Genomic DNA, 25,506 nt, shown 5'->3' on the forward strand with positions numbered 1-25,506 from the left:
TGCTTTTGAACACAGAAACACTGTTTGACTGTTGGTGTCCCACTCTCTGAGTCTCAGTTTTCTCATCTGTAAAATGGGGGATAAGATTACTTCTATCCCCATGGGGGTTATTGTAAGGAATCAATTATATGATGTACATATAGTGGTTAGTCCAGGGCCTGGCACAGAATATTCAATAAATATTAACTATAATTTTAATATGATGATTCATTATTATGACTAATATAGCTCCTGGCTTCCCCTTTGGCCTTATCTCATCTCTCTCTCCTCTCTCCTCTCTTTTCTTCCCTTTCTTGTACCCTCTCCTCTCTCTTTCACTCCTACAGCTCAGCCACACTGCATTTTTGGGGGAACCTTCAATAAAAAAGTTCTTTCCCCCCTCCAGACCTTTACAATTGCCATCCTCCCTGCCAGGCATCCTCTCCCCACTGCTCTCTGCAGGCCTGGCTTCTTCTCAAGCCTTCAGGTCTCAGTCTACCCGCTTTCTGCTAAAAAAAAAAAGAAAAAAAAACTGCCTCCTCCACCCCACTTTCTTTGCCTTAATAATATTCTGTATTCATCTTATTTATTTGCATGTTTACTTATTTTTTATCTCCACCAGAAAGTAAGCCTCATGAGGGCAGGGAGCAGTGCCAGCCACACAGGTAATACTCAAGAAGTAGTTTTCAAATAAATGAATTAATGAATGGCTGTCTATCTAGGACAGTGGTTCTCAATTCTAGCTGCACTCAGGATAACCTGAAAAACTTTCAAAAAAAATTCTGATGCTGAGGTCCCACCCCCAGAGAGCCTGATTCAGTTGGTTTGGGAAGGAACTTGGGTATAGGAATTTTTTAAGCTTCCCACCCCAGGTAATTCTAAGTTGCAGCTAGAATTGGGAACCATGAATACAGGGAGATATAAAAATATAACTTTGGAGAGTTTCATCTCCGGTCTTCACTGGCAGCAATCCCATAGGTACTGCTGTCTCATCCAGGGTATCATGTGGGATGTAGCAAGAGTTCTGATCTGAAGACCAGAAGGAAAGGACAAAGTACTTTCCACATTTTCCTGGCTTAGGGCAGTGGAGTAGCTTTGCCGTCTGCTGTGAAGTGTCATGAACTCTCAGAACATTAGACCTACCGGTATTCAGTGCCAGTTATCAAAATTTATGGGGTTACTCTGGACTCTTTTTCTTTGAGGTGTGGATGCCAGGAGTTGCCTGTGCCTTCTGACAGGTGCCTGGGAGTCTCCACTGCACAGCCTCATGACTGTCTTGCTGTCCCCCACAGCAACCTTTTTGAGGTTCAGCACAGAAACGGTCACCGTCACTTCTGACTTCTGCCCAGCTTTCCCCCCCGTGGGTATTTAGGTATCATGTGTCCATCCAGGGAAGGGGTGTATAAATAAGTTTGAAATAACCAGCTGCAGTGACCGTGAGATCATTAGCATTTACTACAGGAGAGAGGACCTTGCTCACTCTTCTATCAAAGTGTGGCTTTCACTGGTTCAAGGCATCTGGTCAAGACCTGAACACTGTTATTCCGTTTTGCCAACATGAGCCTAGGCCCAGAGCAAAGAGAAGAGTCACTGCAGGAGACTCCTGCATGCCTTATGAAATACGTGATGAGAACCCATGCGTTCTATATTCTAAGAGTGAAGTGTCATGAATTCTTAGAACATTAGACTATGCTCTTGTTCTATACTCTAAGGTCCATTTGGATAACAGAGGAAAATTAAAACCAGAAAGAAACTAAAGTCCCTTCTTTTTAAAATACTTTGCAGGATGAAGAGAGACAGCAACTGGCTGCTTAGCACCCTCAAATACGGGTGGTTGGCTTATGAAATTATGAGCTCTATATCATAGGAAAGAACTCAACAATGTCCAAACACCACAAATATAAGTGAACAGACAATGGACATGGAGGAAAGGTGCGACTTACAAGGAGTCACAGGGAGAATTTCTCTGTGGTGATGGAGCAATTCTGTTTCCTGATTGTAGTCATGGTTATTAAAATCTACATGGGTGATATTGTTTGGCTGTGTCCCCACCCAAATCTCAATCTTGAATTGTAGCTCCCATAATCCCCATGTGTCATGGGAGGAACCCAGTGGGAGGTAATTGAATCATGGGGCCAGTTTCCCCCATGCCGTTCTTGTGATAGTGGGTGAGTTCTCACAAGATCTGATGGTTCTGTAAGGGGGTTCCCCCTTCGCTCGGCACTCATTCTTTTCTCTCTTGCCACCATGTGAAGAAGGACATGTTTACTTCTCCTTCTGCCATGATTATAAGTTTCCTGAGGCCTCCCCAGCCCTGTGGAACTGTGAGTCAATTAAACCTCTTTCCTTTATAAATTACCCGGTCTCAGGTATGTCTTTATTAGCAGCGTGAGAACAGACAATTACAGTAAATTGGTACCACAGAGAGTGGAGAGCTGCTATAAAGATACCAGAAAATGTGGAAGCAACTTTGGAACTGGGTAACAGACAGAGGTTGGAACAGTTTGGAGGGCTCAGAAGAAGACAAGAAAATGTGGGAAAGTCTGGAACTTCCTAGAGACTTGGAGGCCTCAGAAGACAGGAAGATGTAGGAAAGTTTAGAACTTCTTAGAGACTTGTTGAATGGCTTTGACCAAAATGCTGATAGTAATATGGACAATGAAGTCCAGGCTAAGGTGGTCTCAGATGGAGATGAGGGACTTGTTGGGAACTAGAGTAAAGGTCACTCTTGCTATGCAAACAGACTGGCGACATTTTGCCCCTGCCCCAGAGATCTATGGAACATTGAACTTGAGACAAATGATTTAGGGGATCTGGCAGAAGAAATTTCTACATGGCAAAGCGCTCAAGAGGAAGCAGATCATAAAAGTTTGAAAAATTTGCAGCCCGATGATGTGATAGAAAAGAAAACCCCAACCGGGCACGGTGGCTCATGCCTGTAATCCCAGCACTCTGAGAGGCCAAGGCGGGCAGATTACCTGAGGTCAGGAGTTCGAGACCAGCCTGACCAAAATAGAGAAACCCTGTCTCTAATAAAAATACAAAATTAGCCAGGCATGGTGGTGCATGCCTGTAATCCCAGCTACTAGGGAGGCTGAGGCAAGAGAACCGCTTGAATCTGGGAGGTGGAGGTTGCAGTGAACCAAGATCGCGCCATTGCACTCCAACCTGGGCAACAAGAGCGAAACTCCATCTCAAAAAAACAAAAAGAAAGAAAGAAACCCCATTTTCTGGGGAGAAATTCAAGCCAGCTGCAGAAATCAAATGTTAATCACCAAGACAATGGGAAAAATGTCTCCATGGCATGTTAGAGACTTTGAAGGCAGCCCCTCCCATCACAGGCCTGGAGGCCTAGGAGGGAAAATTGTTTCATGGGCCAGGCCCAGGGCCCCCCTGCTGTGTGCAGCCTCTGGACATGGTGCCCTGCATCCCAGCTGTTTCAGCCCCAACTGTGGCTAAAAGGAGCCAAGGTGCAGCTTGGACCATTGTCTCAGAGGGTGCAAGTCCCAAGTCTTGGCAGCTTCCATGTGGTGTTAGTCCTGAGGGTGTGCAGAAGACAATAACTGAGGTTTGGGAACCTCCACCTAGATTTCAGAGGATGTATGGAAATGCCTGGATGTCCAGGCAGAAATTTGCTGCAGGGGCAGAGCCCTCATGGAAAACCTCTGCTAGGGAAGTATGGAAGGGAAATATGCAGTAGTAGCCTCCACACAAGGTCCCCACTGGGGCACTGCCTAGTGGAGCTGTGAGAAGAGGGCCACTGTCCTCCAGAACCCAGAATGGTAGATCCATCAACAGCTTGCACCATGCACCTGGAAAAGCCACAGGCACTCAATGCCAGCCTGTGAAAGCAGCTAGGGAAGGGGGCTGTACCCTACAAAGCCACAGGGGTGGAGTTGTTCAAGGCCATGGGAACCCACCTCTTACATCAGTGTGACCTGGATGTGAGACATGGAGTCAAAGGGGATCATTTTGGAAATTTAAGGTTTAATGACTGCCCTATTGGATTTTGGACTTGCATGGGGCCTGTAGCCACTTTGTTTTGGCCAATTTCTCCCTTGTGGAACAGATGTATTTGCCCAATGCCTGTACCCCCATTGTATCTAGGAAGTGACTAACTTGCTTTTGGTTTTGCAAGGTCATAGGCGGAAGGGATTTGTCTTGTCTCAGATGAGACCTTGGACTTGGACTTTTGGGTTAATGCTGGAATGAGCTGAGACTTAGGGGGACTGTTGGAAAGGCATGATTTTGTCTTGAAATGTGAGGACATGAGATTTGAGAGGGGCCAGGAGTGCAATGATATGGTTTGGCAGTGTCCTCACCCAAATCTCATCTTTAATTGTAGTTCTCATAATCCCCACATGTCACGGGAGGGACCTGGTAGGAAGTAACTGAATCATGTGGCCAGTTTCCCCCATGCTATTCATGTGATAGTGAGTAAGTTCTCACAAGATCTGATGGTTTTATAACGGGCTTCCTCCTTCACTCAGCACTCATTCTTCCCTCTCCTGCTGCCATGTGAAGAAGGACATGTTTGCTTCCCTTTCCACCACAACTGTAAGTTTCCTGAGGCCTCCCCAGCCATGCTGAACTGTGAGTCAATTAAACCTCCTTCCTTTATAAATTGCCCGGTCTCAAGTATGTCTTTATTAGCAGCATAAGAATGGACGAATACAATGGGACAAAATTCCACAGAAGCATACACATATGAAAAAAGAGTAGGCTAGGCATGGTGGCTCATGTCTATAATACCAACAGTTTCGCAGGCCGAGGCAGGCAGATAATTTGAGCTCTGAAGTTCAAGACCAGCCTGGGAAACATGGCAAAACCTCATCTCTACAAAAAATACAAAAATTACCTGGTAGTGGTAGCACTCACCTGTAGTCCCAGATACTTGGGAGGCTGAGGTGGGAAGATCACTTCAGCCAGGGAAGTTGAGGTTGCAGTGAGCCAAGATCATGCCATTGCACTCCAGCCTGGGTGACAGAGCAAGATCCTGTCTCAAGAAAAAAAAAAAAAAACACTGACACTGGTACACATCTATTCACTCAGGAGTTATATTAATATAATATCACTATAATAATATTTTAAAATATTTTTTGAAGACAGACCAGGAGAAAGTGGGAGAAAATTTTGCAAAATATGTAACAGATCAAGGAATATTATTCAGTTATTCAGTACAGTTGCCACTAGCCACATTTGACTATGGAGCACTTGAAAAATGGCTAGTACTACAGCTTTGAATAACATTTTGGACATGTTGGATTGAATAAAATATATATTATTGAAGTTAATTTCACCTACTTATTTTTACTTTTTTGATGTGGTTACTAGAAAATTTAAAATCACCTGTGTGTCTCTCATTATATTTCTGTTGCACAGTGCTGGTCCATAATATGTAAAAGTTTCCCACAGCTCAGTAAGAAAACACAAACCGACAGAAAACTAGACAAAGGGTATGGGTACAAAACTCATCAAGAAGAAATACATAGGATCAATAAATATTCATTTATACATACATTTGTTAATTCAACACATACTTATTGCTCTCCTTCTATGTTCCAGGCACTGTGTGGGTCACCAGGGAGAGCTGGCCAGTTTTAGATAAACTGGTCTGAAAAGTTCTCTGTGAGGAGATAACACTGGAGCTAAGATCTGACGTGTGAAAAGATGGCTCAACCTCACCATTAATTAATGGAATCTTATCTTGAGATTCTTCTTCACCCATCAGAATGGGGAAACAATAGATTGATAATATACAGTATTGGCAATGATGTCGGGGAAAGAGCACTTAAATACAATCAGTGGGAGCATAGATTTGGATAACCTTTTTGCAGGGCAATTTGGCTCTATCTCTCCAAATGTAAATCCATATACCCTTTGACACAACAATTCCATTCCTAGAAATTCACCAAAAGCAGAGGCTCAAACGTATGCAAAAATGTATGAATTAGAATGTCCACTGCAGCATATTATGCAATCTCAACAAATTTTAAATAACTAAATGTCTATAGTTATAGGTGAGGCATGACCATTTAAATGAACTAATAGGAAGCCTTAAAAAGAATAAGAGAACCATACTCACAATGTTTATAGAACTCACAGTGTTTCTATAAGTTTGAAGCTATTTGAAAATAAAAAGTTACAAAGGAAAGATTGCACCATAACAAATCAAGACTTTCCCCAAGAATACAAGGATGATGTAACATCAGGAAGTCTATCAATATAACTCATTATTTTAATCACGAAGGGGGAAAGGAAACAAGAATAAGATAGACCTGGACACACTAGCTTGGGAAGTTGCCCACCCTATATTAAGTGGAAAAAAAAGCAAATTGCAGAACACATGTAGTATGATACTGTTTGTATTTTTATATTTTTTATTTTTTCAGATACAGGGTCTTGCTCTGTCACCCAGGCTACAGTGCAGTGGTTCAACCATAGCTCACTGTAACCTCAAACTCCTGCGCTCAAGCAATCCTCTCGCCTCAGCCTCCTGAGTAGCTGGGACTACAGGTACATGCCACCATACCTGGCTTTTTTTTTTTTTTTTTTCCTGAAACAGGGTCTTTCTCTATCACTCAGGCTGGAGTACAGTGGCACAATCATAGCTCACCGCAGCCTTGAACACTGGGACTCAAGCAATCCTCCCACCTCAGCATCCCCAAGTAGCTGGGACTACAAGCATGTGCCACCATGCCAGCTAATTTTTTGTAGATACAGGGTCTCCCTATCTTGCCCAGGTTGGTCTTGAACTCCTGGACTCAAGTGATCCCCTGCCTTGGCCTCCCAAAGTGTTGGGATTACAGGCATGAATCACTACACCTGGCATCCAGCTAATTTTTAAATTTTTTTGTAGAGACAAGGGTCTTGCTATGTTGCCCAGGCTGGTCTTGAACTCCTGGACTCAAGCGATCCTCCTGCCTCAGCCTCCCAAAGTGCTGGGATTACAGGTATGAGCCACTGCACCTGGCCTATTCATATGCTTAGAACAAAGAGAGAAAAAAAAAACACAAACTTCTGTGTGTCTGTGCCTGTGTGCGTGTACAATCACTGTACCAAACTAGCCACGTGACTATGGACAAATTGCTTTGACTTCTTTGTGCCTCAGTTTTCCCATCTGTAAAATGGAAACCACAAAGCACTTAGCTCATAGTGTTGTGAGGAGCAATACCATAATCCTTGAAAAACATTTAACACAGTGTCTGGCATATACGAAATGCCTCATAAATATTATCTGTTATCATTGTTATTTTGTCAAAGAAAGACTTAAGGCCAAAACATTTAGAGAAGAAAAGATTTTACTTCAAAAGAAATACAAGAGAATCCACCTTCAAAAAGACCAGCTAGCCAAAGCAAAACACAAGTATTTAAAAGAAAACAGATGCAAAGTTGCCAAGGTGACTGAGTTGTTTTATATTAATCTGTTTCTGGAAAACAAAACAGTATCTTTCTGAAGATATTACAATATCCACAAAGGAAGTAACCCGTGTTTAGACATCATAGTTGCAAAAGGTAGTGATGAAGTTGTCTTTGCCAAAATGTATGGGAAGTACTCAAGGTTTTAATATTTTAGGGATCAGGACTAGACAGACTGACTCTGTTATTCTTGGTTTACCTCAGGGTGAAAAGTGCTGTTTCTCTCTCCTGACTGTGATACATGATGTGCTTAGTCATAATGGAAGCAGGAGAAAGTGTCAGTTTTCTTTTCATATTATTCATGCGGGGGAAAAATCTAGAATCAGATGCACCAAACTGCTAATAAGGGTTATCTCTGGGAAGTAAGATTAGGGAAAGAGATTTACTATTGACTGTATGTGCTTCTGTAGCATCCAAATGTTTTACATGTTCACAAATTGCATTAGTAATTTTTAAAAGAACAAATAAGGTCATATAAATTTTGAGTATCTAAAGCTGCCCTGTTTCTTCCTAGTTCTTCCACACCAGATGGAACAGTTTACATTCTAAGCTCTTCAGAAAAAGATTTATAAACCATGCATTTTCTCTAAAATCCATTTCCACCGCTTCAGTCTGTCACATCTGCCAGGAGAACCTCAGTATAAAATTCCAATTAAAAGAGGAAAAGAATTACAGTGACATGTTGGGGAGGCAGGGAAAGAATTATTTCTGCTTCACTGTTAGTTCTCTACCCTTAAGCCCAAGACCCCCCAGCCATGGAAATCTCAGATTTCCCCAGCCAATGAAATCTCAGAGTTGAAGTCTCCCACTCTCGTCCCTCCCCGCATCTTCTTACTTTTACCCAGCAGATCTACCCGTGGGCAGCCCTTTTCCCAAGTACCAGGGGAGAAAATGGATTCAGAAAAGGATTTGTGGGGAGAGGAGCTTCCACACTTAATACTGAAAGAGGCTTTTCATCTGTTTTTCAAGCCAACAGCAGCCCCATTCCTAGATTCACTCAAGGTCTCCCTTACATGTCCCTGGAAAGAAGGAGGGTCACATACAAGATGCCAGAGTGGCAGCAGGTGATGAAGGTGGGGCAGGATTCACCTGTGGCTTGCACCTGGCTTCAGCCAGGTCACCAAGCACAGCCTCTCTGCCTTGTATCAAACAACTCAAATGGCCAGGGACCCTCATTTCACCTGTGCTCATGGGCAATGCACAGGTGATAGATGTACCCTTCTACGTGACAGACTGGCTGTTCTTCCCACTTTTTTGGTCACTGCTACTGAGAACACGAAACTGTTTTTTCATCCAAACAGCCAGGAGTTGCCATTTAGAAAAGAGAGGGGACTTCATTATTTTTCCTATGGTTACAGCAACATGAATGCATCATCATAGCTATCATCTCAGAACTGTGTTTTCCAAGGCAGCACAATAGGTCGGTTTGGGAAGGTCTGAATTTATATAATTCTAAACTGGATTATGAGCTCAGAATTTAGGGTTCTAATATTCTATGCAGTGATTTTGATTGTAAAGCCTCTAAAACAGCTTCTCAGCAGTTTGGGAGGCTGAGGCAGGTGGATTGCTTGAGGTCAGGAGTTTGACACCAGCCTGGGCAACATGGCAAAACCCCATCTCTACCAAAAATACAAAAAAAAAAAAATTAGCTGGTTGTGGTGGTATGCACCTGTAGTCCCAGCTACTCAGGAGGCTGAGGTGGAAGGATTACTCTCCCCAAAGATCCAGCAAGGGTAGAGAAGATTCTGGTACACCCCAAAGATTGCAGATTTAGAATAAGAGCAAGGCAGGAAGTGGCAATTCACAGCAAAAGCTAACATTTATTGAGCACACACTATGTGCGGAGCCAATACCAACCACTTGACACACATTAATTCAATGTGAAGTGGGTGCTATTACTATTGCCCCCAATTTACAGATGAGGGCACTAAGGCTTAGGAAAGTTGAAAACTTGCCTTAGCTCTTGCAGATGATAAGACATGGAATTTGAACTCAGATCTCTGAATTTCAAGCCCATGGTCTATTACATACTTCCTTGGAATAAATTTAAAGACGGTGGGCATCTTGACCTTGAAGGACATTAAGGATAGTTACATAGACCAGAAGTTTTCAATCCTGTGAAGCTTAAAAATTATACTAATAGGCTGGGTAAGGTGGCTCATGCCTGTAATCCCAGCACTTTGGGAGGCTCTGGCAGGTGGATTGCTTGAGGTCAGGAGTTTGAAACCAGCCTGGGCAACATGGCAAAACCTCATCTCTACCAAAAATCAAAAAAACAAAAATTAGCTGGGTGTGGTGGTATGCACCTGTAGTCCCAGCTACTCAGGAGGCTGAAGTGGAAGGATTACTTGAGCCCAGGAGGTCGAGGCTGCAGTGAGCCAAGATTGTACCACTCCACTCCAACCTGGGTGACAGAATGAGACCTCATCTCAAAACAAAAAAAAAAAATTTAATGATAATAATAATGCAAGAGCAACTCAACCATCTATCAACAGCTGAAGGGATAAACAAAATGCAATGTATCCTTACAATGGAATATTATATATATCCCTACAATGGAGTATTGCTCATCCTTAAAAGGGGAAAAAAATTCTGACACATGCTATAACATGGATGAACTTTGAAGACATTATTATGTCTAAGTAAAAGAATCCAGTCCCCCCAAAAAACAAATACTGCATAATTTCACTTGCATGAGGTACTCAGAATAGTCAAATTTATAGAGTCAGAAGGAATTGTGGTTGTCAGGGGCTGGGGAGAGGATGAATGGGAGTGAGTATTTTACAGGTATGGAGTTTCCATTGGGGAAGATGAAAATTCCAGAGATAGATGGTGGGTCATGGTTGCACAGCAGTGCAAATGTACATAATGCCACTAAACAGTATACTTAAAAATGATTAAAAGATTAAATTGTAGGCATATTTTACCACAACAAAAAAATCACACACAAAAAACATGTGCCACCTGGTCGCCACATCAGTTAAATCAGAATCTCTCCATGATAGAGCCTGGTTCTCTGTATTTTTTTTTTACTACCCAGGTGGTTCTAATGAACACCCAAGATGGAGAACTCCAGAATTCATGACTTAGAATTCGGGAACTCACCTTGCTGGAAGTCCCTAACATTGTTTTTAGTTCTCGCTCTCTCATTCACACAAGAGGCGTAAAAGCAATTCCTCTTCATTGTTGAGTCTTCCCACCTGTTGCTGGCTAAGGTGGCCCAGATCCAAGAATTAATGGAAGGTTCCGGAAGCAGAAAGCTCTGTGGTATACTGGGTATTTCTCTGGCTTGTAATTGTCTGCATATGTCTAATCCCCCTTAATAGTCCAGGAAAAGGAGCAATTATTACTGAAGTGCTGTGATTTCAGAATCAAGGAAGAGGTTCTCAGTGAAATCTGTAATTCACAGCACTGATGGAGTCCTTCTGTACATAACTTCTTCTTTTTTTTTTTTTTCCTTTGATACAAGGTCTCACTCTGTCATCCAGGCTGGAGTGCAGTGGCACGATCATAGCTCACTGCAGCCTCAAACTCGTCGGCTCAGGTGATCCTGCCACCTCAGCCTCCCGAGTAACTTAGACTACAGGTGTGCGCATACATAACTTTTAAATAAATATTTCCAGTCTTCTTTGGGCTACAGCACAACCGTTGGGTGACTCTTAGCCATGGGATGATAAAGAGAGCTTATTTTTCAAAACTGTGTGTTCTTTTTATTTTGAAAAATTGCAGGCCTCAAATATAAATGAGCAAATAACACAAAGACCTATATAATCACCAAAATGCATCAATAGTTAACATTTTTTGCCATTTTTATTCTTATTTTGCTGAAAATTTAGGTACAGGTTGCAATAATATCAGTTCTAGATAATGTAGCTTGTATCTTCTGTAGAAAAAAAAATTCTCTTGTGTAACTAAAATACAAATATCACACTCAAGAAATTTAACATTACTATTATCTAACATTTACTCTACACTCGAATTTCCCCAATTATCCTGAAGATATCTGTAATTGCTACTTATTTATTAATCCTAGACACGATCAAGGATCATACATTGCATATAATTGTTAGGTTCATCTAGTTTTCTTTAATCTAGGAGAGTCTCCTGATGTGTGTGGGTGGGTGGGTGTGCATGTCTTTCACGACATTGACTTTTTAAAAATAATTTCAAGCCATTTGTCTTGCAGAAAGTTGCTCAAATAGAATTTACCCTATTATTCCCTCTTAATTAAAAAAAGCTAGGTATATTGAGAAAACTACATAGGGCCAGGTGCAGTGGCTCATGCCTGTAATCCCAACACTCTGAGAGGCCAAGGCAAGTGGATTGCTTGAGGCTGGAAGTTCGAGACCAGCCTGGCCAACATGGTGAAACTCTCCCTGCTAAAAATACAAAAATCTGCCACACGTGGTGGCAGGCACCTTTAGTCTCAGCTACTCAGGAGGCTGAGGCGGGAGAATGGCTTGAACCCAGGAGGCAGAGGTTGCAGTGAGCTGAGATCACGTCACTGCACTCCAGCCTGGGCAACAAAGCAAGACTCTGTCTCCGGAAAAAAAAAAAAAAAGAAGAAGAAGAAGAAGGAGAAGGAGGAGGAGGAGGAGGAGGAGGAGGAGAAGGGAAAAGAGAAGAGAAGAGAAAAAAAGAAAAGAAAAGAAAACTACACAGGTAAAATGTCCCTGGTAGGGTATTTTATCAGAAGACACATGATGTCATTCGGTCTCTTATTATTAAAGGGAGAAGAACAGTATCTGGCCTTCATTTCAGCAGCAAGCAGTCTCTGAATACCTCTTCTTTGCCTGGCAGTGTGCTATGTCCTGCAGACCTCAAAGATGCCCTCAAAAACTTCACATTCTGTGGGGAAACAGAAATATTCATGCACTCATTCAGTCAATAACATATTTCTTGAGCTCCAACAATGTGCCAGACACCACTCTAAGTACTAGAAACAGGATGATATTTAAATATTTAACAAGTTTGGCATGAGCACAGAATCAGAGAAGATGCTCTGCTGAGCCCAATAACCCTTAAGTTGCTGGATCATGGGGAAACTGGGGAAAATGCAGAGGAGCAAGTGGGATGGCTGGGATATTGGGGAAGGCGGACAAGCTTCAGAGTAGCTGCTATTTATCAATGAGTACAGAGTATTTCAACATTTTAGCAGCTGGGAATGACAGCCGTGGCTTGGGCATGGAGATGAAAAATTCAGCCAAGGTCCCCGACCTCATGGATTGACCTTCTAGTGCAGGAGTGGGCGAACTTCTTTGCTAAATGACCAAATAGTAAATATTTTTGGCCTTGCAGGCCCTACATTCTCTGGACAGAGAGGCAAAGTCCCAACTACTCAACTCTGTCTTTGTAGCACAAAAGTAGTGTGTCAGTCCATTTTGCACTGCTATAAAGAAATACCTAACACTGAATGATTTATAAAGAAAGGAGGTTTGTTTGGTGCATGGTTCTGCAGGCTAAACAAACATGGCGCCAGTATCTTCTTCCGGTGAGGACTCAGGAAGCCTTTACTCATCGTGGAAAGCAAGGGGAAAACAATTGTGTCATGTGGCGAGACAGAGAGAGAGAGCAAGAGAACGATGCCAGGCTCTTTTAAACAACCAGCTCTCACATGAACTAACAGAGTGAGAACTCATTACTGCAGGGAGGGCACCAAGCCATTAATGAGGGTCTGCCCCCTGACCACAACATCTCCCACCAGGCCCCACCTCCAACACTGGGGATCACGTTTCCACATGAGATTTGGAGGGAACAAACATCCAAACTGAGGTAGGAGGCGGGACTTGACTCCAGACCAGATCGAAGACCGGCTGAAACAGGGAAAAGGCACTCAAAGCTCCTCTCCATAAGACATGCTCACCAGTGCCATGACAGTTTACCATTGCTATGGCAACACCCAGAAGCTACCATCCCTTTCCAGGGCAATGACCTGGAAGTTGTCACCCCTTTTCAGGGCCACGACCCAGAAGTTACTACCCCTTATCTAAAAATTTCTTAACAACCTGCCCCTTAATTTACATATAGTTAAAAGTGAGTATAAATCTGACTGCAGCACTGCCCTGAGCTGCTGCTCTCAACACGCTGCCTATGGGGTAGCCTTGCTCTGCAGGAGCAGTCATGGAGCTGTAACTCAACCAGGGCTCTAATGCTGCTGCCTCAATCAAGCTGCTTTTATATTTTATTTTTTTTTATTTTTTTTTTTTTGAGACGGAGTTTCACTCTTGTTGCCCAGGCTGGAGTGCAATGGCAAAAATCTCGGCTCACTGCAACCTCTGCCTCCCAGGTTCAAGCAATTCTCCTGCCTCAGCTTCCCGAGTAGCTGGGATTATAGGTGCCTGCCATCACACCCGGCTAATTTTTTGTATTTTCATTAGAGACAGAGTTTTACCATGTTGGCCAGGATGGTCTTGAACTCCTGACCTCAGGTGATCCACCTGCCTCGACCTCCCAAAGTGCTGGGATTACAGGCGTGAGCCAGCACGCCCGGCCTAAAGCTGCTTTCTTCTACCACCAGCTCACTCTTTTTGTTTTTTTGAGACGGAGTCTTGCTCAGTCGCCCAGGCTGGAGTGCAGTGGCACGATCTCGGCTCACTGCAAGCTCCGCCTCCCAGGTTCACGCCATTCTCTTGCCTCAGCCTCCCAAGTAGCTGGGACTATAGGCGCCCGCCACCACACCCGGCTAATTTTTTTGTATTTTTAGTAGAGACGGGGTTTCACTGTGTTAGCCAGGATGGTCTTGATCTCCTGACCTCGTGATCTGCCAATCTCATCCTCCCAAAGTGCTGGGATTACAGGTGTGAGCCACCACGCCCGGCCCACCAGCTCACTCTTAAATTCTTTCCTGAGAGAGGTCAAAAACCTTCCCAGGCTAGGCCCCAGTTCTGGGGCTCACCTGCCCTACAACAAAACTATATCAAATAGCCACAGACAACAGTAAACAAATGAATGTGACTATGTTCCAAATAAGCTTTATTTACAAAAACAGGCAGCAGGCTGGATTTGGCCCATGGGCCATGATTTGCAAACCCCGTTCTAGTGAACAAGACAGACATACTCATTTGTCTTTTTATGCTGCAAATACTTATCCAGCATCTTCTACATGGCAAGTATTGCACTGGACACTGGTATGCCAAACAAGACAGAAGGCCGGGCGTGGTGGCTCATGCCTGTAATCCCAGCACTCTGGGAGACCAAGGTGGATGGATTACTTGAGGTCAGGAGTTTGAGACCAGCCTGGCCAATGTGGTATAAAACCCTGTCTCTACTAAAAATACAAAAATTAGCCAGGCGTGGTGGCAGGCACCTGTAATCCCAGCTACTTGGGAGGCTGAGGCAGGAGAATTGCTTGAACCCGGGAGGTGGAGGTTGCCATGAGCCAAGATTGTGCCACTGCACTTCAGCCTGGGTGACAGAGTGAGACTCTGTCTCAAAAAAAAAAGAAAAGATAAAAGACAGACGATGACCCCTGCCCACGTTGCACTTACATGCTGGTGGGAGAGATAAAATCTTGTTATGTAAATGCTAAGACAAAAGTCATCAGGAAATACAGAGGGGGCAGATAACTCATTCTTAGAGTTTAGGGAAGGATTCCTGGAGGAGGGGATGACTGTGTTGTTTGCTTAGCAGCCTGTCAGTGAGATGAGCAAAGTCACCAGAGAGCTCTTGGAGCCTTTTCATCAGGACAGCCTGAGGACCTCCATCCCTTTCCCTGTGGGTTATCTGTCATCACCAGCTCTTCCCTTGTTTCCCCCAGTCTCTGAACAGCTACAACGACGGAGACTACGAAGGAGCCAGGCGGCTTGGGCGGAATGCTAAGTGGGTAGCCATCGCCTCCATCATCATTGGCCTTCTCATCATCGGCATTTCTTGTGCAGTTCACTTCACAAGGAAGTAAGTAGGCTTTTTGAATCCCTCCCCATGTCAAACGCCCTTTCTCGAATGCCCGTTGGAATCTGTTAGGGTAGATTAGGTTATGCTCCAGTAACAACCCCAAGCCAAAGGGTTTTCATGTTTTCTTCTCAGAATAAATTTGTCCCAGTCCAGAGGGACACATCAACAGTGTGGATCTTCTAGTGCAGGAGCAGGTGAACTTCTTTGGTAAATGACCAAATAGTTAATATTTCTGGCCTTACAGGCCGTACATCCTCTGGACAGAGGGACATAGTCCCAACTACTCAACTCAGTCTTTGTAGCACAAAAGTAGTGTGTTAGTCCATTCTGCATTGCTATGAAGAAATACCTCAGACTGAGTGATTTATAAAAAAAGAAGGTTTGGATGCTTCTTTGGATCAGATCAACAATATGGATCCATTACATGGATCATATAGGTCAGTGGAAGGTCTCTCCTCCACACAGTCATGCAGGGTCCCACGCTATACAAAGCTCCACCACCTTGTAGCTGCTCTATCTAGAATAGAAGTCAACAAACTTTGTCTGTAAAGGGCCAGATAGTAAATCTTTTATGCCTTGCAGGCCATATGGTCCCGATCATGGTCTCTGGCACAGCTACTTAGCTCTGCCATTTTAGCACAAAAGCAGCCATAGACAATATAGAAATGAACAGGCGTGGCTGTGTTCCAATAAAACTTTATTTACAAAAACAGGCATCTGTCTGTGGGCTGTAGTTTGCCAACTTCAGATCTAGAACATGAGGTGTCCTCAGGCAAAGGCGGGGGAGAGGAAGACTGGAGAATCCCACATGGGCTTTTTACTGCCTAGCGACAAATGTCGCTTAGGCTCACATTGACTGAAATCAGTCACGTAATCCCACCTAACTGTAAGAGGGTAGGAAATGTGGGAGAGTAAATGGGATATTTAGGATTGCTATTTGCTCTGCCCTAGCACATCATCTGCTAAATAAACTCCTACTTGCATCAATCTAGCATAACTGTTTTAGTTTAAGGGCAGAAGGGTCACCACATATTTTTGGTATTGACAAGGAGCTCTCATCTCATGAAGAGATGGATGCTGCTGATGTGTTGTCCCTCTGGACTGGGACAAATTTATTCTGATTTCTCTAACCAGCTCAGATGGGCTCCATCTGCTAGACTCAATAACACTTTCCATCAGAGGTTTGACAGACAGCAAGGTCATGTGATAGACAACCCAGACCCAGAAATGACAAGTCCAGATCCATCTCTGTCTTGCTGTGTAATTTCTGGTAAGACAGATAAGAATGCTGAGAAATTCTTTCACTTTTCTGCCAGAGCGGCATGGCTACTCCTATACCCTTGACCAAAGTCCTACACCCATCGAGCTGAGAAGGTCAACCTCTTTCTCTTGGTTGACAAAGGAGGCTCACCCAGATGGGTGAGGGAGGAAGGAGACCTCTTTTGACATTCCAGATCAGCCAACCCAACCTTGGCAACCAAGACGGTAGCAGATGTCATGGTAGATCCACTTCCTATCAAAGAAGGCAGGCCCAGGAACAACCAGCGGCAGCTGGGTAGAGGGGAAGATGTCAAAACAGAAGTGTCGCAAAAGAAAATTAAATGGCTTTGGCCAAATAAAAGAGAAAAGGACACTCAAACATGAAAGGAAACTCAAGGTTTCTTGCCTGCAGGATGGCAAATTTGATGTTGGCCTATGAAGAGGAAGATGGTTAGAGAATACACATGAATGAACCTGACTATATTCTTAAGAGAAGGTGTAAGGTGCTTGTGAACTTGTGAGCAGGGGAGCCACAGAGTGTGGGTTTAATGGTGCAGTTTTGGCACCAGACTGCCTGGACCCAGGTCCCAGTCACCACTTATTCACTGTGAGACCTTCAGCCAATTGTTTAACATTCCTGAACCTCAGTTGCCTCACCTGTAAAATGAGAATAATAGTAGAACCCATTTCATAAAGCTATTGTAAAGGTTAACTGGATGACCCACAGAATGTGTAGGTTGGTGTCTCTGTTCTTTAGTGGCTGCACAAAAATGTAAACCATTTATTAATCCCATTATTACTAATATTATCAATGTTACTGAGAAAGGACCTCAGAATTCAAGATGCCATTAAATAGAATTCAAGGCTTTATATTTATGAGCCAAACAAAGGACAGTGTTCTAAGGGAATGAGACCAAGCCTTGGCTTGACTCCTGGGAACTTGGGAAAATGCATACTGCCTAGATTAGTGTTTGAGCTAAGTGGGTTATAATAATAGCAGCTGACACTAACATAGACCTTGACATATGCCAGGTACTGTTCTAAGCTCTTAACATTAATTAATCCTCATTGAGTCTTCACAGCAACCCAAAGAGGTAGATAGGTATTATTATCCCTATTTTGTAGATGAGGAAACCGAGACTCAGAGAGGTAAAGTGACTTGCCCAAAGCCTCACAGCTAGTTAGTGGAAAAGGGAGGATTTAAAACCAGGATAGTGTCGCTCTTCACGCTGTGTTCTTAGCCAAACTCCGCACTGCCGCTAAGTCAATATGTTCCTGCTAGTACACCCAGTAACAAAGGCCAGTAAGTGGTACTTGCTTTGTGGCTAACTCCAGGATTGATTTACGGGGGAATGGTATGGTGAGGTTTCATCCTACAGAAATGTGTGATGAGTCAGGGCTAAGGTTCACAAAATCAAAGGAGTACAGGGGTCAGGGGAAGGACATACATGAGGTAGCCTGGTTATAGGACAATAGGAAGTGGTGGGGACCATGGTAATTTCAAAAGCACCATTTAAAGGAAGCAGCCACCACTCTGCTCCAATTGTAACCACTTAGTATGCAGGCCTCATGGGGCTCATTTTTCAAGAGATGTTGGAAATCTGGGATTTTATGTAAAATCTCCAGATTTTTAGATGTTGACAACCAATTCACATTACTAAAACACATGGTGAGCAATTCACATTACTAAAACACAAAAACAATATTTGCAGCCTAGACACTATCTACTTCGCAGTCTCTAGTGGACAGTTTGCTTTCAAAGATCAGTTTGCTCATGGCAACTCCATCCAAGAAGTGTTGGAAGGGATCTAGAAGCATTCGTGTGTTAGACTTTCTCCAGCCTTAATATAAGTGTTTTTATCTGGGGATGAAGTGTTGATGTCTCTGCTTGTGATTGAAGCTTCGTTAGGAATAAAAGGTATGAGAAGGAGTTGCCCCTTTGATCCTTCTTCCTAAAAGGCACTGTTCACAAAGGTTAGAGCCTATGATTTAATACCAGCTTTATCAGGATTCAGATCCTACTTCTACCACACAGGCTATCTGGGCAAATTATTAAACTCTCTGTGCCTCAATTTCCCTAACTATAAAATGAGAATTGAACTATTTCCCCATCTGTAAGGTCAAATTCATTCTAGATGCCTTTCCCTCTGTTATTAAAGAAAACAGGCCAGGCACAGTGGCTGATGCCTATAATTCTAGCACTTTGAGAGGCAAAGATGGGAGGATCTCTTGAGGCCAGGAGTTCCTTGACCAGCCTGGGCAACATAGCTAGACCCCATCTCTACAAAAAAAAATTTTTTTTAATTAGCTGGACGTGGTGGCACACACCTGTATTCCCAGCTATTTGGAAGGCTGAGATGGGAGGATCACTTGAGCCCAGGAATTCAAGGCTGCAGTGAGCTATGGTCACGCCATCGCACTCTAGCCTGCATGACAGAGTGAGACCCTGTCTCAAAAAATAAATAAATAAATTTTAAAAGAGACCCAAATTTAAAGGCTTTGTCATATGCATGTATGGGCAAGAGAGAGAGAGACAGAGAGAAAGAAGTAAAGAGGCAGAAAAGAACTAGCTGTTAGAGAATGAAATCAATTCTCTCTTCCAGGTAACATGGCCAATTTCTCAGTAATCCTTTGAAATTAAATCTCCCAGCCCTCATTTACAGGAGTAACTAAATGGCAATATGAAACTTTTAAGGCAAAAGTACCCAAGCTTTAGACTCCATAAGAGTTACCTGGAGAGGTTTTAAAAAAGTTAGCATCCAAGCCTCACCTCCAAAGATTCCAACCTGCTAAATCAGAAGTGGGGTTCAAGAACATCTGCATCTTTCAGCTGCCCCTGCTCCCAACCTGAGGATTCAGATGCAGGTGGCGGGCAGAACGGTCTTTGCCAAACCTTGGCAAATATCCTGCCACCAAAGTCCACAAGGAAGAACGTGCGAATGGTGGCCATTCATGGACTGGTCAGTTTTCATTTACAGCAAACTCATCATCCTAATCTGCTATGTCTAACCCAAGGCTAGGGAGGGGAATGAAGTAGCCACCTAGCAGGTCTACCCACAGGGAGTCTCCTTTGTAACAATCTATTTCCACAGAGGGACTGGAAAATCTGACATTAGAGGAGTCGAAGCCTGAAGATGAGCCCAAAACCCATGAATCTGTGAGTTTTCTGAATGTATTCATTCCAAAATGCTGTCTAGGGGCTGGGTGTGGTGGCTCACACCTGTAATCCAATACCTTGGGCTGAGGTGGGAGGATCTCTTGAGGCCAGGAGTTTAGGACCAGCCTGGGCAACATAGCAAGACCCTGTCGCTCCAAAAAATATTTATTTTAAATTAGCTGGATTTGGTGGTGCATACCTGTCACCCTAGCTATTTGGGAGGCGGAAGCAGGAGGATCTTTTGAGCCCAGGAGATTGAGGCTGCAGTGAGCTGTGATCACACCACTGCACTGCAGCCTAAGCAACAGAGTGAGACCCTGTCTCAAAAAAAAAAGAAAAAAAAAAAAAGTGTCCGAAGTAAATTACTGCCTTTTAAAAATTGTAAATTCCCTGTCTTTAAAAAAAATCATTCTTTATCCTTATCAAGAAAGCTGTAACCAATGTGTTAGAGAACAGACTGAAATCTCAAATGGTTGAAATCCCGGGTAGTTTACTTCCTTGGCGTAGTCTCAGATCATGATAGTCTTTACCCAAACTCATAAAAAGCTCTTATTCGTCCTATTTTACAGGATATCTACGTAAGCCACATGGTGGCTGGGGCAATGAAACACGGGGTTTCATGACATCAAATTCCTAAGAGCTCGGAATTATTCAACTGAAATATTAAACCATTTTGGATAGAATCCTGCATTGACAGCAGGGAATTGTTCTTGTCCAGACAGAATCATGAACTTGCAGTCTTTCAAAGTCAGAAAACTCTCTGCCCTCAAGCTGCTAGGGAAAGTGAAGAAATAAATCACACAGGTGAAAGGTTTAAATATAGTAGCTGTCCATTTATCAATCCTAGTAATTCAAACCCCTAGTCAAAACCAACCTATTTGCAGGCTTTTGCTTCCTGCTAATACCTTGAGGACTCAAGCAAGGTTAGGTTATTCTAGTGATGCTTCTCAAAGCACAAATCTCAGAGCCACCTATGACAGATTCATCTGGGATGTTTATAAAAATGCAAGTTCCTGGACCCCATTTCCTGAGTAGCCTGGAAACATGACAAGCCACCTTCCCCCAAAAATAATTCTAAATATTCTAAAGTTGCAGAACTACTATCCTAGGGCCTTGCATTTAATGAAGAACATTCTTGCCTGTGTGGACATGTGCCAACAAACAAGACTTTTTTGCATCCCTAAGATAAAAGATAAACATTCTTCTCTTATACACTCAACACAACACACAGCTGTGACCAGGTGTGTTTTGTTTCCCCCACACACCAAGCAATTGTCCAGTGACTACCAACTAGGTATTCTGTAATTTAGCCCAATTATGACACCATCTACTGGGAGTTAGAGTCAGATCCCACAGGTTAATGGTTTGGTCCCCCAAGACTGCCTCCCATTTCAGATGCTAATTGCAAGCCCCAGGTTGTGACCTGCGCTTCTGACTGGCTGGCTCTTAGTTGGAGATTTTCACCACCCTCTTCTCAGTTTCTATTAATGGGCTAAAGTGGCTCACAGAACTCAAGGCAACACTTACTTATGTTTACCCATTTATTACAAAGGATATTACAAAGGATACAGATGAACAGTCAGATGGAAGAGATGCATAGGGCAAGGTATAGAGGAAGGGGCGTGGTGTTTCCATGTGTGCCACCTTCCAGGTCCCACCACACATTCAGCAATCTAAAAGCTCTCCCAACCCTGTCCTTTTGGGTTTGCATGGGGGCTTCATTACATAGGCATGATCAATTACATATTGGCCATTGGTGCCCAACTCAAAATCAACCTTCAGGCCATTTCTCCTCCCTGGAGTCCAGGGGGTGGGACTGGAAGTTCCAACCTTCTAATTACATGGCTGGTTCCCCTGGCAACCCACTCCCAACCTGAGGCTATCCAGGAGCCCACCAACAGTTGCCTCATTAGAACAAATGTAGTCCTATCACCCAGGAAATTCCAAGAAATTGGGGAGCTCTGTGTCAGAAACTGGAGTCAAAGACAAAACATCAAAACAAAAGATTCTCCTAGTACCCAGTCTACAAGGGTGTTAGGAGCTCTGTGTCAGGAACCAGATGCAGGGATCAGATATTTCTTATTCTTATTATAGCACAATATCACGCCTAAGGTACCTGGTAGAAGCTTCAGTTATTGCTGCTTCCCTGGAAAGTTTACACACCTCCCAAATTTTCTCTTCCTCCCTCCCTTTTGTTTTTTGTTTTTGTTTTTGAGACAGGGGTCTCATTATGTTGCCCAGGCTGGTCTTGAACTCCCAGCCTCAAGTGATCCTCCCACCTCAGCCTCCTGAGTTAGCTGGGATTACAGGGTTGAGCCACCACACCCAGCTCTTTTCATCTCTCATTGAGATTAGGCTCATGGTCACTTATCTGATGCTCTGTGGAATTCGGCGGAACGTCCTTAGCAGCAGAAAGAGTTGACCACGACAACATTTGGGTATGAGACAAATGTCCTCTGTGACAAATATGACATTCTCAGATGACCCTGCTAATACTGTGGAGCTTCATGTTACTCAGGAGTAAGGTTCTCATGTCAGGGCACAAGGTGAGCTTTGAGTATAATCAAACTTAATCTTGGAAGTATCCAAGGAGGGCGCCCTACTGGAGACTCACACATGGTATCTTGATCAGCCCATCATAGCCAGTGAGTGTTTCCAGTGTTGGAACAGGTGACTGTTCCTTGGGTTAAGAGCCCACTGAAGTATGTGGCTGGGTTTAGGGTTCACGGCATCTGTTTCAACACTGGAACCACACTCTGGGCTCACATAGAAGGAATAGATATGACATCCCCATCCGTGCTCATGATCATTGAGCGGGGCGGCAGTCAGAAACTCCAGCTCTATTTAAACAGTTGCTTTTTTTCTTTTTGAGGAACAAAAATAGTTGATCTGCCATATGTTAAATGCACATACAATGTAACTCCCCTGAAGGTACATGTCTGAGTGGTCTTGTTGAGGTGTAAACAGCCAGGTACACACCTGTGTGTTAAAAATGCTTGTTTGCCATTCTTAACAACAACAGCCTTTGTGCTCCAAGGTTTTCATTAAGGAAAAACTTACCTCTAAACAGGGGTTAGGGTCCCATGACTGTGTCTCATTAGCAGGCACAGAGTTAGAAGATCTTGACCCACTCTGTACTGGGAAAGCGTCTCTCTCATAAGCAAATGGAAATGAATCCTTTCCTGGTCTCAAAATATCCTTCAGTTGCATCAGAATTGGAAGGAGACATACATATCAAGGTGGAACTTGACCTTGTTGCAAAAGCTTAAAAGCAAATCCCTCTTCTTTTCTATATTGTTGCCTGGGGAAAGGCTTTCTGGGAATTGTTTTGATCAGAGAATTTTTGTGATTCCATAATGAAAAATGGGAATCATTACCTATTTCTAGAAGGTTAGAAGGGTCTTTCTCTGTTGGTTCAGATAAGTTCAGGTAGAGACAAATCAGACCTAAGTTGCCAGCAACAATGGAAGAATTTTTGCTTTGAAAAGGATATAAGCTAGCAGCACATTGATGAAGAAATCAGAATGAACATTAAAAAGATGTTCAACCTCACTGGTAATCAAGAAAGCACAAATTAAAGCAACAACAACAAAAATCCTACATATTTTTGTCTGGCAGATTGCAACAATTAAAAAGATGGGTAATATCAAGGTTGGCCAGGATATGAAAAATTGGACACTATACTGGTGGTGAAAGAGAAAATTGGGACAGTCTTTTGGAAAGTCAATTTGGATGTATCTAACGTAAAATCCAGGCACCTACCAACCCAGCAATTCCACTGCTCAGTATCCACCTTAGAGACAGGTGCACAGAAATGCATGTAACACAGTAATGCTTCACCCTAGCTATGTGTTAGAATCACCTGGGGAGCTTTAAGCATATGCCAATGCCACTGGGCACTGTGGTTCATGCCTGAAATCCCAGCACTTTGGGAGGCAGAAACAGGAGGATCACTAGAGCTCAGGAGCTGGAGGCCAGCCTGGGCAACATAGCAAGATCTCATCTCTACTAAAAATTTAAAAAAATATATCTGGGCTTGGTGGCATGCATCTATAGTCCCAGCTACTTGGGAGGCTCAGGTGTGAGGCCAGCTTGAGCCCAAGAGGTCGAGGCTGCAGTCCGCTATAATTGTGCCACTGTACTCCAGCCTGGGTGACAGAGCAAGACCCTGTCTCAAAAAATTAAAACAAAAAAATTTTTAAAAACAATGCCCAGGGCCCACCCTGGACCAATTAAATTAGAATCTCCAGTAATAGGGCCAGGAATTGGTAGACTGTGGGGCTCTCCAGGTAACTCTAATGTGCAGCCAGGGTTGGGAACCACGGACGCGCAACGATGTTCATTGCAGCTTTGTTTGCAATAGGAGAAACCTTGAAACAACCTAAATGTCCATCAGTAGGCAGGTTAAATTAGGAGTGATGTATTCATATGATGGGACGCCACACTGCAGTTTAAACATGGAGACAGGGCCAGGTGCCCTGGTTCATACCTGTAATCCCAGCACTTTGGGAGGCCGAGGTGGGAGGATCACTTGAGCCCAGGAGTTCAAGACCAGCCTGGGCGATATACTGAGATCCCGTCTCTATTTTTTTTTTAAGTATACAGGTGGAGACATCCTTCTTACTATGACTTTACAAGCCCTGCATGATCTGGCTGCCGCCTCCCCATCCTCATCTCCCATCCCACATCCTCATCTCCCCTCTCTCTCCCTTTCACTCCCTCCACTTCAGCCACATCAGAGTCCTCTCTGAGCAATGCAAGCATATTCCTGCCTCAGGCAGGGCCTCTGCACTTGCCGTTCCCTCTGCCTGGAACTCTCTTCCTTCTAAAAGCCAAACAGCTGGTTCCCATTTCTCCTTCTGGTACTTGTTCATATATTACATTAGCAAAGAGACTATCCCTTTAGCCAGTTTTACTTCTCTTCCTTACCACTCCCTGACAAATTATATATCTATGTCTGTTTCCCCCCTACTGGCATGAGAACTCCAGGGACATTTTCATTTCTGTTACTGCCCATAATAATAGAGCACAGCCCTTAAGAGTGCCTATTTATGGCCAGGTGTGGTGACTCACACCTGTAATCCCAGCACTTTGGGAGGCTGAGGCGGGTGGATCACAAGGTCATGAGATTGATACCATCCTGGCTAACACGGTGAAACCCCGTCTCTACTAAAAATACAAAAAAAAAAAAAAAATTAGCCGGGCGTGGTGGCAGGCGCCTGTAGTCCCAGCTACTTGGGAGGCCGAGGCAGGAGAATGGCATGAACCCAGTAGGCGGAGGTTGCAGTGAGCCGAGATCACGGCACTGCACTCCAGCCTGGGCAACAGAGCGAGACTCCATCTCAAAAAAAGAAAAAAAGAAAAAGAGGACCTATTTACAAGCTAGACTGCTGGAGTTCCAGTCCAGGTGCTTCCTCTAAGTAGCTGTGTGCCCTTGGGTATATCTTTTAAGCAGTCTGTGCCTCTGTTTTCTCATACATAAAATGGGGATAACAACAGTGCCTATCTCATAGGGCTGTGAGGGTTAAATTGCACAAACTACAGGGCCTGGCACACTGTACTCACTAGGTAACTGTTGGGTATTATTACTATCATCAGCACCTAAAGCAGTGCCCAGCATGTAAATATGCATTGAATAAATGAATGAGTAAAACAAAAAAAGAAATTGCAGCATGATCACATTATGTAAATGCATACACATGATGAGTATATAATTTCTACATGCTTATTGATCAGTTTCAATGCAGAGAAAAACGCCTGGAGAACTTACACCAAACTGCTAACAGCACTACTATACT

The 25,506-nt window shown here is 43.6% G+C and overlaps 1 protein-coding gene and 1 long non-coding RNA gene across 3 annotated transcripts in view; one reads left to right on the forward strand and one right to left on the reverse strand.

Moving 5' to 3' along the window:
* Nucleotides 1-25,506, reverse strand: part of LOC109028980 (uncharacterized) — a 283,881-nt gene that overhangs the window by 226,610 nt on the left and 31,765 nt on the right. The window lies entirely within an intron of this gene.
* The window catches only part of TMEM233 (transmembrane protein 233), a 49,683-nt gene that overhangs the window by 21,165 nt on the left and 3,012 nt on the right, over nt 1-25,506 (forward strand). Inside the window, exons 2-3 of one of the 2 annotated variants that reach the window (XM_063694394.1) lie at nt 15,155-15,291; nt 19,644-19,708. In XM_063694394.1, coding sequence (XP_063550464.1) covers nt 15,155-15,291; nt 19,644-19,683 — 177 coding nt within the window. In that variant the 3' untranslated portion in view covers nt 19,684-19,708. The remainder of the gene's footprint in view (nt 1-15,154; nt 15,292-19,643; nt 19,709-25,506) is intronic. The other variant, XM_004053981.4, reaches the window with a different exon arrangement.

Source organism: Gorilla gorilla, chromosome 10 (assembly GCF_029281585.2).
Source record: "Gorilla gorilla gorilla isolate KB3781 chromosome 10, NHGRI_mGorGor1-v2.1_pri, whole genome shotgun sequence".
NCBI lineage: Eukaryota > Metazoa > Chordata > Mammalia > Primates > Hominidae > Gorilla > Gorilla gorilla.